This window comes from Eleutherodactylus coqui, chromosome 7 (assembly GCF_035609145.1).
Source record: "Eleutherodactylus coqui strain aEleCoq1 chromosome 7, aEleCoq1.hap1, whole genome shotgun sequence".
NCBI lineage: Eukaryota > Metazoa > Chordata > Amphibia > Anura > Eleutherodactylidae > Eleutherodactylus > Eleutherodactylus coqui.
The window spans coordinates 19,519,956-19,535,407 of NC_089843.1; the positions used below are offsets into that span (position 1 = coordinate 19,519,956).

At 51.4% G+C, this 15,452-nt stretch overlaps 1 protein-coding gene across 1 annotated transcript in view; it reads left to right on the forward strand.

The window, feature by feature from the left end:
• Positions 1 to 15,452, forward strand: part of LOC136572373 (disintegrin and metalloproteinase domain-containing protein 33-like) — a 72,179-nt gene that overhangs the window by 33,197 nt on the left and 23,530 nt on the right. Inside the window, exon 3 of the mRNA XM_066572892.1 lies at positions 9,960 to 10,033. Within this exon, the coding sequence (XP_066428989.1) occupies positions 9,960 to 10,033 (74 nt within the window). The remainder of the gene's footprint in view (positions 1 to 9,959; positions 10,034 to 15,452) is intronic.

Here is a 15,452-nt window from a genome sequence, read left to right on the forward strand (position 1 = left end):
TAGCTCTGCCGCAGTGACAGGAAACATAACTGTTAATTAACGCATCCAGCAGCCCTATAGTTAAAGGCGAAGATTATTATTATTCTTGCTGGAAGTCGCTGAGAAATAATAGACTTTCTATTTTTGCAGCAGAGGTAGAATGTGGCGCTGAGGACCTCCGGGGAGGTAATGACCATCATCTCCCATCAGGTCTTGGAGCTTTAGACGTCCTCAGGGAAGTATTATGAGGATGGGGAGCCATCTGCACTGCCAGGAGATAGATTTGAGATCTTAACCTTGGTCGCAGGTCTGGATAGTTGCAGCAGTTTTATTGTCTGAGTGGCATCAAATCACGTCTTGTTATAAGGAATGACAACTTTTTGATAAAGCATAGACAATCGGTGGTTGCATTGTTAGGCCACAACCCTTTTATTCTAAGCCACATCCTCGGTGTCCATTCAGAGCAATAGTGCCTCTCAGTAACCCCCTCACAGTCATAGTGCCTCTTAGTGTTCCTTTCATAGTAATACAGGCCCTGAGTGACCCTTTCACACTAATAGTGCCCTTCAGTGACCTCACAGATTAACAATGCCCCCTGCGCCCCCTCGCAGTAATAGTGCCCTTCAGTGACCTCACAGATTAACAATGCCCCTAGTGTCCCCCTCACAGTAATAGTGCCCTTCAGTCACCTCACAGATTAACAATGCCCCTAGCGTCCCCCTCACAGTAATAGTGCCCTTCAGTCACCTCACAGATTAACAATGCCCCTAGCGTCCCCCTCACAGTAATAGTGCCCTTCAGTGACCTCACAGATTAACAATGCCCCTAGCGTCCCCCCACAGTAATAGTGCCCTTCAGTGACCTCACAGATTAACAATGCCCCTAGCGTCCCCCTTACAGTAATAGTGCCCTTCAGTCACCTCACAGATTAACAATGCCCCCTGCACCCCCTCACAGTAATAGTGCCCTTCAGTGACCTCACAGATTAACAATACCCCTAGCGTCCCCCTCACAGTAATAGTGCCCTTCAGTGACTTCACAGATTAACAATGCCCCTTGTGTCCCCCTCACAGTAATAGTGCCCTTCAGTCACCTCACAGATTAACAATGCCCCTTGTGTCCCCCTCACAGTAATAGTGCCCTTCAGTGACTTCACAGATTAACAATGCCCCCAGCGTCCCCCTCACAGTAATAGTGCCCTTCAGTGACTTCACAGATTAACAATGCCCCTTGTGTCCCCCTCACACTAATAGTGCACTTCAGTCACCTCACAGATTAACAATGCCCCTAGCGTCCCCCTCACAGTAATAGTGCCCTTCAGTCACCTCACAGATTAACAATGCCCCTAGCGTCCCCCTCACAGTAATAGTGCCCTTCAGTGACTTCACAGATTAACAATGCCCCTAGAGCTTCCCCCTCACAGTAATAGTGCCCTTCAGTCACCTCACAGATTAACAATGCCCCTAGCGTCCCCCTCACAGTAATAGTGCCCTTCAGTGACTTCACAGATTAACAATGCCCCTAGCTTCCCCTCACAATAATAGTGCCCTTCAGTCACCTCACAGATTACCAATGCCCCCTGCGCCCCCTCACAGTAATAGTGCCCTTCAGTGACCTCACAGATTAACAATGCCGCTAGCGTCCCCCCCCCCACAGTAATAGTGCCCTTCAGTGACCTCGCAGATTAACAATGCCCCTTGTGTCCCCCTCACAGTAATAGTGCCCTTCAGTGACCTCACAGATTAACAATGCCCCTTGTGTCCCCCTCACAGTAATAGTGCCCTTCAGTGACCTCACAGATTAACAATGCCCCCAGCGTCCCCCCCCCCACAGTAATAGTGCCCTTCAGTGACCTCGCAGATTAACAATGCCCCTTGTGTCCCCCTCACAGTAATAGTGCCCTTCAGTCACCTCACAGATTAACAATGCCCCTAGCGTTCCCCTCACAGTAATAGTGCCCTTCAGTCACCTCACAGATTACCAATGCCCCTTGTGTCCCCCCACAGTAATAGTGCCCTTCAGTGACCTCGCAGATTAACAATGCCCCTTGTGTCCCCCTCACAGTAATAGTGCCCTTCAGTGACTTCACAGATTAACAATACCCCTTGCGTCCCCCTCACAGTAATAGTGCCCTTCAGTCACCTCACAGATTAACAATGCCCCTAGCGTCCCCCCACAGTAATAGTGCCCTTCAGTGACTTCACAGATTAACAATGCCCCTAGCGTCCCTCTCACACTAATAGTGCCCTTCAGTCACCTCACAGATTAACAATGCCCCTAGCGTCCCCCTCACAGTAATAGTGCCCTTCAGTCACCTCACAGATTAACAATGCCCCTTGTGTCCCCCTCACAGTAATAGTGCCCTTCAGTGACCTCACAGATTCACAATGCCCCTAGCATCCCCCTCACAGTAATAGTGCCCTTCAGTCACCTCACAGATTAACAATGCCTCTAGCATCCCCCTCACAGTAATAGTGCCCTTCAGTCACCTTACAGATTAACAATGCCCCTAGTGTCCCCCTCGCAGTAATAGTGCCCTTCAGTGACTTCACAGATTAACAATGCCCCTTGTGTCCCCCTCACAGTAATAGTGCCCTTCAGTCACCTCACAGATTAACAATGCCCCTAGCGTCCCCCTCACAGTAATAGTGCCCTTCAGTCACTTCACAGATTAACAATGCCCCTAGCGTCCCCCTCACAGTATTAGTGCCCTTCAGTCACCTCACAGATTAACAATGCCCCTAGCGTCCCCCTCACAGTAATAGTGCCCTTCAGTCACCTCATAGATTAACAATGCCTCTTGTGTCCCCCTCACAGTATTAGTGCCCTTCAGTCACTTCACAGATTAACAATGCCCCTAGCGTCCCCCTCACAATAATAGTGCCCTTCAGTCACCTCACAGATTAACAATGCCCCTAGCGTCCCCCTTATAGTAATAGTGCCCTTCAGTCACCTCACAGATTAACAATGCCTCTAGCGTCCCCCTCACAGTAATAGTGCCCTTCAGTGATTTAAGAGATTAACAATGCCTCTTGCGCCCCCCTTACTGTAATAGTGCCCCTCAGTCATCCCACAGATTAACAATGCCCCTAGCGCCCCCCTCACAGTAATAGTGCCCTTCAGTCACCTCACAGATTAACAATGCCTCTTGCGCCCCCCTCACAGTAATAGTGCCCTTCAGTCACCTCACAGATTAACAATGCCTCTTGCGTCCCCCTTCACAGTAATAGTGCCCTTCAGACACCTCACAGATTACCAATGCCCCTAGTGCCCCCCCCTCACTGTAATAGTGCCCTTCAGTCACCTCACAGATTAACAATGCCCCTAGCGCCCCCCCCTCACTGTAATAGTGCCCCTCCATAACCCCTTAAAATAATAATGCGTCTTGAGTCCCTCAGTGACCATCTAACAGAAATGGTGCCCCTAGTCTATAAAAGTGCCTCTATATGCCCCACTTTAATGCCCCTGCATGCCCTGCCTCCATAATAATGCTCACACTCACTAATGCCCTTTTTTATGCAGTGACAGTGACTCTGGTCAGCGCTGCCCTGCTTCTCCACTGACTTCCGTGCAGTGAGATCACATAATCCCTGCAACCAATCTCCAGTTCTATCGATATAATGGCTGCGGCCAGTGATTGACCACAGTGATTGTGCGCTGGACGGCATGTGATCGCCGTACTAGGAAGTGCGCTGTGGACCAGAGTGAAAGAAGAGATTATAGGCCGATTTGTCTGCGTTCCCAGCGGCCCCTGTGGATCAGGTCTCCGGCCTCCCAGATTGTGATGTAGTCCCCAAAATCTGGGACTGTCCTGCCAAACCCGGGGTGGTTGGAAGACCAGTATAAGGAGTTACCTTTCCCAGCTGCAGTAGTACTATAGAAGGAGGAGGAGGAGAAGTGGCCCCTCGCTGATGTCACCACTGAACCCCCCAGATATTAGAGATAACTCCCAGAAAAAGAAGCCAGATACAAGATATATACTACAGGGAAGGCTCCATCTCCATATACCCTGGTAGTAGCATGCAGCAAGCCAGATTGCAATATAGAGGAACCAAAATGTTCATGTGCAGACTGATTGAGCAACCACTCAACTCAACCCAAGGCGGGGGAGGGGTGACTGCTGACAAACCCAGTCTGCACAGTATGAAGGGATACCAGGATGACCCCCATAGATAGGTGTGCCACACATACAGGCAAACAACCCCCACTGACTAAGCAGTGGATTGCCCTGCATAAATAAGTGTACCACACTGGCATGCTGCATGCTATCAGGTTAAACGGTGATCGAGCCTTTCCTGTAGTATACATCCTGTATCCGGCTTCTTTTTCTGTGAGTTGTGTCCTTGAGCATTTTTTCTCACCTTTGTGATTTCCCCAGATATTAGATGTTTTACTGTTCCTTTAAATCCACATCTCATAGTTAGTTTCTAAAGCCAAGCAGGAGGCGGCCCCCAAAGGATATATTTGCATATGTAATCACACCTTGCAGTTTACCTGGCTCCAGGTGATAAATCCCTCCTTAGCAGGTATTAGTGCTATATAATTACATGTGATCAAACATGAGATCAGCACACCTTACATTACTGATGTTAACCAGGCTGTATGTGTTATGTGTGCTGCTGGGATCTGTAGTTCTAAGCTTCCTAGCAGCACAGCCCTCACAGTGTTAATTGATTGAGCTGGCTGGGTGTGGTACTTCCTGCTAGCAAATCTTCTGGGTCTGTGCTCACATATAAACCCAGCTCCTGGTCAGTCTCTGTCTGGTGTTCAGGGTGAGCAGTCATGAATCCTTGTCTGTTGAAGTTTGCTGTGTGATCTGTGTCTTGCTGGTTCATGTCCGTTTATATTCTGTACGTTTTGTGTTAGCTTGCTGTGTGACCTTCTATCTGTGTCCTGTCCTGTTGCAGCGTTCTGTGTGAACTCTGTCCGGTTCTCCTGGACTCCTGGTTAGTGTAGGGAGTAGCAGTATAACCAGGAGCCGTGAAGTGGCCCACTAGCTTCCATGTTTTGTACAAAATGTCAACTAATACCTGGTATTTATATTCAGCTTCCTATCTGTTACTAGTGGTTGCATTTTGCCTGCTGTATGCTGTGTATTCTGGCTCTGTGTGTCCTGTTGCTCTGTCCCTGTCATGTGTATGTCTCCTGTTCTGTGGCATGGTTCCTAGGAGCAGCTAGGGCCCAGATTTGAAGACTGCTAGGCTGCCCTTATTGGGGCAATGTCCCCGCTTAGGTAGGGGCAGGTCAACCTGCTGTCAGCACAGGGCCAGTTTGCCAGAAACCTGTGTGCGTACCCAGTCCTCTCTTTGGTCATGATCGTGTGGGCCCGTGTTTAGTTTGCCCACACGATCGTAACGGTATAGTTATCAAGGTTGCCGTATCTCATATTTGATCACATGTAATTATATATGAGATGTCATCAGAAAAGGATGGAGCTGTGATCAGTGTCATCAAAAGTGGGCGGGGCTGTGACTACCTGTCAGACATGATATAGGGGCTGGTTGTGAGCAGTAATAGATGATGTTACTGTAATATAAGTTGTGCAGTTCTCCTATTTGATCACATGTAATAACATCAGTAATGTCATCACCAGGGGGCGGGGCTATGACTTCCTCTCGGACAGGATATACAGGCTGGTTGTTAGCTGTAATAGATGATGTTGCTGGAGTATTTACGTTTACTTGGGAGGATTGTTGGCATCTCAGCCCAGTGATAATCGCTCTTGTGCTTTCATAAAGGAGTGAGGGACGGAGATGAATAGATGAATGATTGACTATTTACTCAGGCTGATCGTTGTTTGATTTTTATGCCTGTAGAAACTGAATGATGAACGAATCATCGCTTGTTGTTCTGTCGCCGCGGCATTTACACGGAACGATTATCATTTACCATCCCGCAATCCAGCGCAAATCTGACAATGCACAAATATTCAGTGTAAAGGGGCCCTGAGGTGCGCAGATCTCATGTCTGATCACTATTTGAGATACTGGGTGGAGACAACGTTTAAATTGGCGCTGTTTCAGTATCTTATCTCTCAGGTTCAGTAACAAACAGGAACCCCCCCCACTCTCCAGCAGCTCCAACCGCACCTCACACGTGAACATGTCTGCACGCTTCCAGCACTCTCGGTCTGTGTCATACCAGCAGTGTGTGGCTTACCAGATCAGCCGCCCGCGAACTGACTGCGCCAATACCTGCTGACAAGTGATTTATCACCTGCAGCCATGGAAGCTGCAGGGTGTGATTACATATGCAATGATATCCTCAGGGGCGCCTCCTGCTGGGCTTTAGAAACTAACTGAGATGTGGATTTAAAGGAGCAGTTACACCTCTAATATCTGGGAGGGTTCAGGGGTGACATCAGCTTCCCCCCTCCTTCTATAGTATTACTGCAGCCTGGGAAAGGTAACTCCTAATTCACATTCAGCAAGAGGGCATATTCTACAATGCTATTTAAGTATATTCCATTCTGTGTGCAAGGTTCCTGTGAGCGGCCGCGCTGCAGAGCCCCCTACCGTAAGAGCGGTCACACTATGGAGAAGCCTCTACCGTAAGAGTGGTGACACTATGGAGGAGCCTCTATTGTAAGAGCGACCATACTATGGAGGAGCCTCTACTGTAAGAGCGACCATACTATGGATGAGCCTCTACTGTAAGAGCGACCACACTATGGAGGAGCCTCTACTGTAAGAGCGACCACACTATGGAGGAGCCTCTACTGTAAGAGCGTTCACACTATGGAGGAGCCTCTACTGTAACAGTGATTACACTATGGAGGAGCCTCTACTGTAACAGTGATTACACTATGGAGGAGCCTCTACTGTAACAGTGATTACACTATGGAGGAGCCTCTACTGTAACAGTGGCCGCACTATGGAGAAGCCTCTACCGTAAGAGCGGTCACACTATGGAGAAGCCTCTACCGTAAGAGCGGTCACACTATGGAGAAGCCTCTACCGTAAGAGCGGTGACACTATGGAGGAGCCTCTACTGTAAGAGCGACCATACTATGGAGGAGCCTCTACTGTAAGAGCGTTCACACTATGGAGGAGCCTCTACTGTAACAGTGATTACACTATGGAGGAGCCTCTACTGTAACAGTGATTACACTATGGAGGACCCTCTACTGTAACAGTGATTACACTATGGAGGAGCCTCTACTGTAACAGTGATTACACTATGGAGGAGCCTCTACTGTAACAGTGATTACACTATGGAGGAGCCTCTACTGTAACAGTGGCCGCACTATGGAGAAGCCTCTACCGTAAGAGCGGTCACACTATGGAGAAGCCTCTACCGTAAGAGCGGTGACACTATGGAGGAGCCTCTACTGTAAGAGCGACCATACTATGGAGGAGCCTCTACTGTAAGAGCGGCAACACTATGGAGGAGCCTCTACTGTAACAGTGATTACACTATGGAGGAGCCTCTACTGTAACAGTGATTACACTATGGAGGACCCTCTACTGTAACAGTGATTACACTATGGAGGAGCCTCTACTGTAAGAGCGGTGACACTATGGAGGAGCCTCTACTGTAACAGTGATTACACTATGGAGGAGCCTCTACTGTAACAGTGATTACACTATGGAGGACCCTCTACTGTAACAGTGATTACACTATGGAGGAGCCTCTACTGTAAGAGCGGTGACACTATGGAGGAGCCTCTACTGTAAGAGCGGCAACACTATGGAGGAGCCTCTACTGTAAGAGCGACCATACTATGGAGGACTCTCTACTGTAAGAGCGGTGACACTATGGAGGAGCCTCTACTGTAACAGCGATCACACTATGGTGGAGCCTCTACCGTAAGAGCGGTCACACTATGGAGGAGCCTCTACTGTAAGAGCGGCCACACTATGGAGGAGCCTCTACTGTAAGCTCCTCTATGTGGCAATCTGTCTTGCTGCATCCTACCAAGCCTGTAGTATCTATCCTGTATCTGGCTTCTTTTTCTGGGAGTCATCTCTAATATCTGGGGGGTTCAGTGGTGACATCAGTGAGGGGCCGCTTCTCCTCCTCCTCCTTCTATAGCACTACTGCAGCCGGGAAAAGGTAACTCCTTATACTGGTCTTCCAACCACCCCGGGTTTGGCAGGACAGCCCCAGATTTTGGGGACTACATCACAATCTGGGAGGCCGGAGACCTGATCCACAGGGGCCGCTGGGAACGCAGACAAATCGGCCTATAATCTCTTCTTTCACTCTGGTCCACAGCGCACTTCCTAGTACGGCGATCACATGGCGCCCAGCGCATAATCACTGTAGTCAATCACAGAGGGGCACCTTTACCCCGAGGAGGGGCACCGTTGCCCCGAGGGGAGTCACTGAGGGTAGTGTCATCACTGGTATAATTACGTGTGATCCGATATGAGATCAGCACACCTCGGTTGTCAGTAAGACAACTGATATAGTATTCTAATCCTAGTCATTCTAAGCTTCAGTATGTACTATCCGGTGAGGAGGGGGATGCAGCTGCAGTGTCTCTCCATAAGGGCGTCTGTGATGGGGAAGTGGAAGGAGCAGCGGGGACACATCTGTGTATGACTGAGGAAGGTCATTTAGAAGGAGTCCACAAGTATGTATTACTATTCCTCCACACAACCATGGGCTCGTGCTGCTGCCTACTGACGCTGGGGCTCTGCTCTCACGATTAGGCCTCCTGGAACCCTTGATTTGAAGCATCCGCCCCGTTACTGACAGCTGAAGCTGGAGTTCCTCACAGGGAAGGCTTTTGCCAGACTTTCTGTAGGATTTTTTGGCATCTGGCGCTCGGAGAGCTCAGCGGCGAGCCTCGCTAATGAGGCCCAGAGACGGCGGTTTATTTATACCCCGCGCTTGTGGGAAGAGCTTGTTGTTTCTGACTTTCATTCACAGCTTGAGGAGAGGGGGGTGAATACTTTTACTTTTCTATAAATAAACAGAAGGTGCCGTTGTGAAGGGCTGGATACTCGGACGTGGCTGAGATCCGAGGAGGACAATGCCTCGGTGGATGGAGGGACCATGTATGGACACGGCCTTCTCCACACAACTGATATAGTGACGGAAAATTGTGTTTTCTCCTATCCGGCCTTTCATGGTTATGTCTGGTGGCTGGCACTGCCCGGTGGTGCCCAGTCTGATGCCAAGTTAGTGAGTTGTTCTCTAGTCCTACATCTGAAGCTGCCCACAGATAGGAGATAGCCGGTGGCCAAACTCCATATACATGCCCATTCCATAACTCCTGCGAAGACTTACCACTGGCACCAGTCATAGCAGGAGGAAACAATGGATCAGATAGCTAAAAACCTGACCTGGTACTCAAGGGCTACATAGAAATCATGTGATCGCAAAGTACCAATGGGTTCCCACGACAGCCAGAAGCCTGTCAAAGGTCTCCATGTCTGCCATATATCACAGCCTATAAAACAAAGTGAAAATAGTTTAAAAATGATCTGACTTGTGGGGAGTAGGAGGCTACGCCGGATCTGCTGCGACTACTACAAGGGGCCCTGCTGCAGTAATAGGGGAACGTATAGGCACTGTGTAGCTGCTGGGGCCCAAATGTAATTACTAGGGCCGTGCCTTGAGTTGTTGGTAAGTGGCAGCGGTTCCTCTCAGGTCTGTCACAGATTTCTGTCAAAACCCAGGATGAAATATTGCGGCATGCCCGGCTTCACCCGGGGAAATAACGGAGGGCACTATACTAAGAAATCCTGCTGTGACTGCTGGGGGGAGAGAGTGGGCATTAATGGGACTACCTTTTTGAGGGTACAGCTGCACCAACAGTTTAGGGGCAGTGTGGTTCTCCAGTTTGTTTTGAGGGGGGTTAAGTGATATGTAAGGCCAGCTCACACACCTGCAGAGAAGAAGTTTGAGTTCAGCTCCTGCCTCTGGTTCCCCCACCCCCGCAGCCAGGACATCATTGTAAGCAGAAAATCTATTTTTTGCCTTGTTCTTTCGGCCTCCGATCCGCTGATCCCAATGATTTTGTCTCTCAGGTGGCTCCAGCCCGCGGAGAGATCTTACTGACGTCAGAAGGAAGACATCTCACCTTGGAGGTGGAGAGGAACCAGTAGGTGTCTGTGTGTCTTGTCTGTTTGTCCATGTTAACCCCTGTGTGACCAGGCATCATGTCTGTATTTCTTATTCTGATTGTGGGTCAGAAACGCCATCTTTTCTCCTTAGAGAGAGCGCCTTAACGGTGAGTGAGGAGACTTGTAAGGCCATTCATGCTCCTCTGGGTAATATGCAAATAAGGGAGATGGATCAATACCTCCACAGTGCCACCTATGGGAGGTGCCGCCTATTTTATGCAGTCTATGGATCTTGGTTTGTCTGTTGCATCCTGGGAGGTGAGAAGTAGAACGGGGCCGTTCTCCACTATAACCAGCTTCAGATTATATTGGACTCCACTGTGACCCCCGGGGTCCTTTCCTTCTAAACCTCATCGCCCGCAGTGATCACTACCTCTGAGCGGAGTGTTCCCTCTTTAGATTCTGGATCCCACAGCAGCTACTATGTCTACTACTCTTATAGTGTTCCCCATTTTTCCACCAGTTACTATACAGCAAAGTCACTAAGCTTAGAAGTGGTGGCCGTGAAGAGACCCCCACAGCCCCCCAGTGTTAGAAGGCCAGAGGAAGTTGTGGATATGACCCTTCACTGAAGAGAACTGGATCAGGGGGACAACTTTATATCTATGACTACCTAGAGTGGAAATGAAGTGGACCCCAAGAAAGAGTGTGATGGCCACCGAGTGAGGCTCAATCGTCGATGATCGCAGCTTTTACTAAGGAAAAATCCCCATTTGTCAGCAGCTCTTGCACTCGTATAACCCAGATGTGCTGCCAACAACATACAAGCTGTATGGGAACACACAACCGCATTAATGATTTCTCATCCCCATACAGTTTGCATACCGCTGATGATTGCCACATGTGCCGATGAACAAGCTATATCATCAGTCTGCGCTCGTTACACGATCTGCTCATGTCCAAGGACCCTCGCACTCCCCCACAGCTGCACTCAGTTAGAGCCTCGCTGTCCTAAGACGACTGTAATGGATCTATCTTACCCGTCTGTATTGGAATGAGATCCAGACAGGACGTGTTCGGGGTGAGGAAGTAACCGTGGGCAGGAGAAGAGTCAGCGTCTCTGGAAGACAGAGACAATGGAACAGATGAATCACTGTGGAGCCCCCGCCGCCTGGAAGGGACCCTTAACACGGGCCGCAATACTCTGTGATAAAATCCACAATGCCAACTGCAGATATCGATGTGGAATTGCCAACTGGATTCGGCTATTTTCAATTTCACACCAAAATATACAAGTTAGAAGTGCAGATTTGGGGGCTGAATGTTCAGCAAGAGGGCATATTCTGCAAGACTATTTAGGTATATTCCATCCTATGTAAGGTTCCTGTGAGCGGCCGCGCTGCCGAGCCCTCTACTGTAAGAGCGGCCATGCTGCCGAGCCCTCTACCGTAAGAGCGGCCATGCTGCCGAGCCCTCTATAGTAAGAGCGACGACGCTGCCGAGCCCCCTACCGTAAGAGCGGCCATGCTGCCGAGCCCTCTACCGTAAGAGCGGCCATGCTGCCGAGCCCTCTACCGTAAGAGCGGCCATGCTGCCGAGCCCTCTATAGTAAGAGCGACGACGCTGCCGAGCCCTCTACCGTAAGAGCGGCCGTGCTGCCGAGCCCTCTACCGTAAGAGCTGCCACACTGCCGAGCCCTCTACCGTAAGAGCGGCCACGCTGCCGAGCCCTCTACCGTAAGAGCGGCCACGCTGCCGAGCCCTCTACCATAAGAGCGACCACACTATGGAGGAGCCTCTACCGTAAGAGCGGTCACACTATGGAGGAGCCTCTACCGTAAGAGCGACCACACTATGGAGGAGCCTCTACCATAAGAGCGACCACACTATGGAGGAGCCTCTACCGTAAGAGTGACCACACTATGGAGGAGCCTCTACCATAAGAGCGACCACACTATGGAGGAGCCTCTACCATAAGAGCGACCACACTATGGAGGAGCCTCTACCGTAAGAGTGACCACACTATGGAGGAGCCTCTACCGTAAGAGCGACCACACTATGGAGGAGCCTCTACCATAAGAGCGGTCACACTATGGAGGAGCCTCTACCATAAGAGCGACCACACTATGGAGGAGCCTCTACCGTAAGAGCGGTCACACTATGGAGCTCTCTAATAAAACAGCGGTTGCAGTAAGAGATTTTTCTATGGACTGATTTGATCTGCACTAGAATGGGGCCCCTACAATTTTTTTATGGGCCCTTCCCCCTGAGTCTAAGCCCCTGGGCGGGATATCACACTGACCCGTAAGTCCGTTTTCCCTGTAGCTCGCAGCGGTGGCGCTCACTGTGGAGACGGGCTGAGGGCTGATCAGGTTACTTCTGCTGGACGAGAAAGCACAGACTAAGCAGAAACATCTGTGTGACGCCCAGATCAGGCCTGAGATAATGGGACCGTTGTTCAGGGGCCACAGTCATAGGGGGGCGGCCGGGTCAGGGTTCGAGTTCCCATGTGCCCCGGGACTGCTTCTAGAGCTATTGTTCTCAGGAGTCTGTTCCTGCAAGATGAACCAGGAATTACAGCAAGGAGTATAGAGACTCGAGGAGGAGTCCACCCGGGTGCAGGATATAATGGTATACCAGTTGCTTATAGAAAGGGTTAATTTCTGCGCTCACATGAAGACCCACACACATGTTCTTTTGTTGAGGTCATGTCTGTGCCGCTCACGGCTAAACTCATAGACTTGGCATGGACTGTCCTACCTCGTACTATAGTGATGTAGCAGAGCTGGAGTACAGATGATGTAGTAGATGTGATATCTGATGACAGTATATTATATGTGGCATCCCCATCTCCACAGCAGCACAGATCCCCCTCCTGCCCCCACTGATACATGGTGAGGGGTCCAAGGGTCTCTTACACCCGAGGAGTCAGCAGCCAGGAAGAAGTTAAGGGACCCTGTCGCCTCCCACCAGCACCATAAACCAGGTTATATGGTGCCGTTGGAGGTGACAGGGGCCGGGGATGTAGTTTTTTTAAACTCACCCGTTCTCACGATCCAGAGCTTATCTCCTCTGAGGTCAGTGTGCGGCACAAAAACCTGACACTTTTCTTTGTCCCATGCGATGACTTCAGAGGGGAACACCGCTGGATCTCGGGCAAATATAAAAATCCATCACCCGGCTCCCTGTCACCTCCCCTAACAGCACCAGTTTTTGTGGGGAACTGACCGGTTCCCTTTAAATACCGCCACATGCCCAGCTTTATTATTAATGCTGTAAACTATAACAAAAATAAACAGAGCAGGGCCAGGTGACTACCTCGCCCACCGACTACCTCGCCCACCAGCACTAAGGCCCCTTCATGGATCGGCGTGTCGGGCGCAGATGCTCAACAGGTCGGCCCAGCGATAATCGTTCCTATGCTTTTACACAGGAACGATCACCGCTAGTGATTGGAGGTGGAGCGAGTCGGGGATTGTTCCGGTCCGCCCGCCTCCATTCACAGCCAACGGGGGCCGTCTCATAGATGGGGGAATCTGGATGATTTATTGGCCGGTGTAAAAAGGCCCTGACTAAAGGACACTTTACACGGGGCAATTATCACCCAAATTCTCACTGGAAGCAGTGAATTTGGGCAGTAATCATCCTGTGAATGCCAGCCACTGACTGAGCACCGAGGGAGAAATCGCTCACCTGTCAGGGTCACTTGGTTTTTAGGAGAACTGGCAGACCGTGTAAACAGGAGTCACTCAGTGTTTGAGCAACTCCTGTCTACTGTGAATGAAGGCCGGTGGGCCAGAAGGATCACGGCCCGCCCCACCTCCATTCACTTGTGTAAAGCACAGGAGCAATAGTTGGGCGCCCGACAGTCATCCATGGAAAGGGACTTTAATACACAGAGTATCTCCTATTGTCCACTAGAGGGCTTCTCCCTACCAGCCATAAAAAATGCACTTAATAATCCTTACTTACAGATCATCTGTTTTGGACTCACACAGAGCAGCTTCTGTGTCTTCAGTCGGAGCAGCTTCTGTGTCTCCGGTCGGAGCAGCTTCTGTGTCCCCGGTCGGAGCAGCTTCTGTGTCCCCGGTCGGAGCAGCTTCTGTGTCCCCGGTCGGAGCAGCTTCTGTGTCCCCGGTCGGAGCAGCTTCTGTGTCCCCGGTCGGAGCAGCTTCTGTGTCCCCGGTCGGAGCAGCTTCTGTGTCTCCGGTCGGAGCAGCTTCTGTGTCTCCGGTCGGAGCAGCTTCTGTGTCTCCGGTCGGAGCAGCTTCTGTGTCTCCGGTCGGAGCAGCTTCTGTGTCTCCGGTCGGAGCAGCTTCTGTGTCTCCGGTCGGAGCAGCTTCTGTGTCCCCGGTCGGAGCAGCTTCTGTGTCCCGGGTCGGAGCAGCTTCTGTGTCCCAGGTCGGAGCAGCTTCTGTGTCCCCGGTCGGAGCAGCTTCTGTGTCTCCGGTCGGAGCAGCTTCTGTGTCTCCGGTCGGAGCAGCTTCTGTGTCTCCGGTCGGAGCAGCTTCTGTGTCTCCGGTCGGAGCAGCTTCTGTGTCTCCGGTCGGAGCAGCTTCTGTGTCTCCGGTCGGAGCAGCTTCTGTGTCCCCGGTCGGAGCAGCTTCTGTGTCCCCGGTCGGAGCAGCTTCTGTGTCCCAGGTCGGAGCAGCTTCTGTGTCCCTGGTCGGAGCAGCTTCTGTGTCTCCGGTCGGAGCAGCTTCTGTGTCTCCGGTCGGAGCAGCTTCTGTGTCTCCGGTCGGAGCAGCTTCTGTGTCCCCGGTCGGAGCAGCTTCTGTGTCCCCGGTCGGAGCAGCTTCTGTGTCCCCGGTCGGAGCAGCTTCTGTGTCTCCGGTCGGAGCAGCTTCTGTGTCCCCGGTCGGAGCAGCTTCTGTGTCCCCGGTCGGAGCAGCTTCTGTGTCTCCGGTCGGAGCAGCTTCTGTGTCTCCGGTCGGAGCAGCTTCTGTGTCTCCGGTCGGAGCAGCTTCTGTGTCTCCGGTCGGAGCAGCTTCTGTGTCTCCGGTCGGAGCAGCTTCTGTGTCCCCGGTCGGAGCAGCTTCTGTGTCCCCGGTCGGAGCAGCTTCTGTGTCCCCGGTCGGAGCAGCTTCTGTGTCCCCGGTCGGAGCAGCTTCTGTGTCCCCGGTCGGAGCAGCTTCTGTGTCTCCGGTCGGAGCAGCTTCTGTGTCTCCGGTCGGAGCAGCTTCTGTGTCTCCGGTCGGAGCAGCTTCTGTGTCTCCGGTCGGAGCAGCTTCTGTGTCTCCGGTCGGAGCAGCTTCTGTGTCTCCGGTCGGAGCAGCTTCTGTGTCCCCGGTCGGAGAAGCTTCTGTGTCCCCGGTCGGAGCAGCTTCTGTGTCCCCGGTCGGAGCAGCTTCTGTGTCCCCGGTCGGAGCAGCTTCTGTGTCCCCGGTCGGAGCAGCTTCTGTGTCCCCGGTCGGAGCAGCTTCTGTGTCCCCGGTCGGAGCAGCTTCTGTGTCCCCGG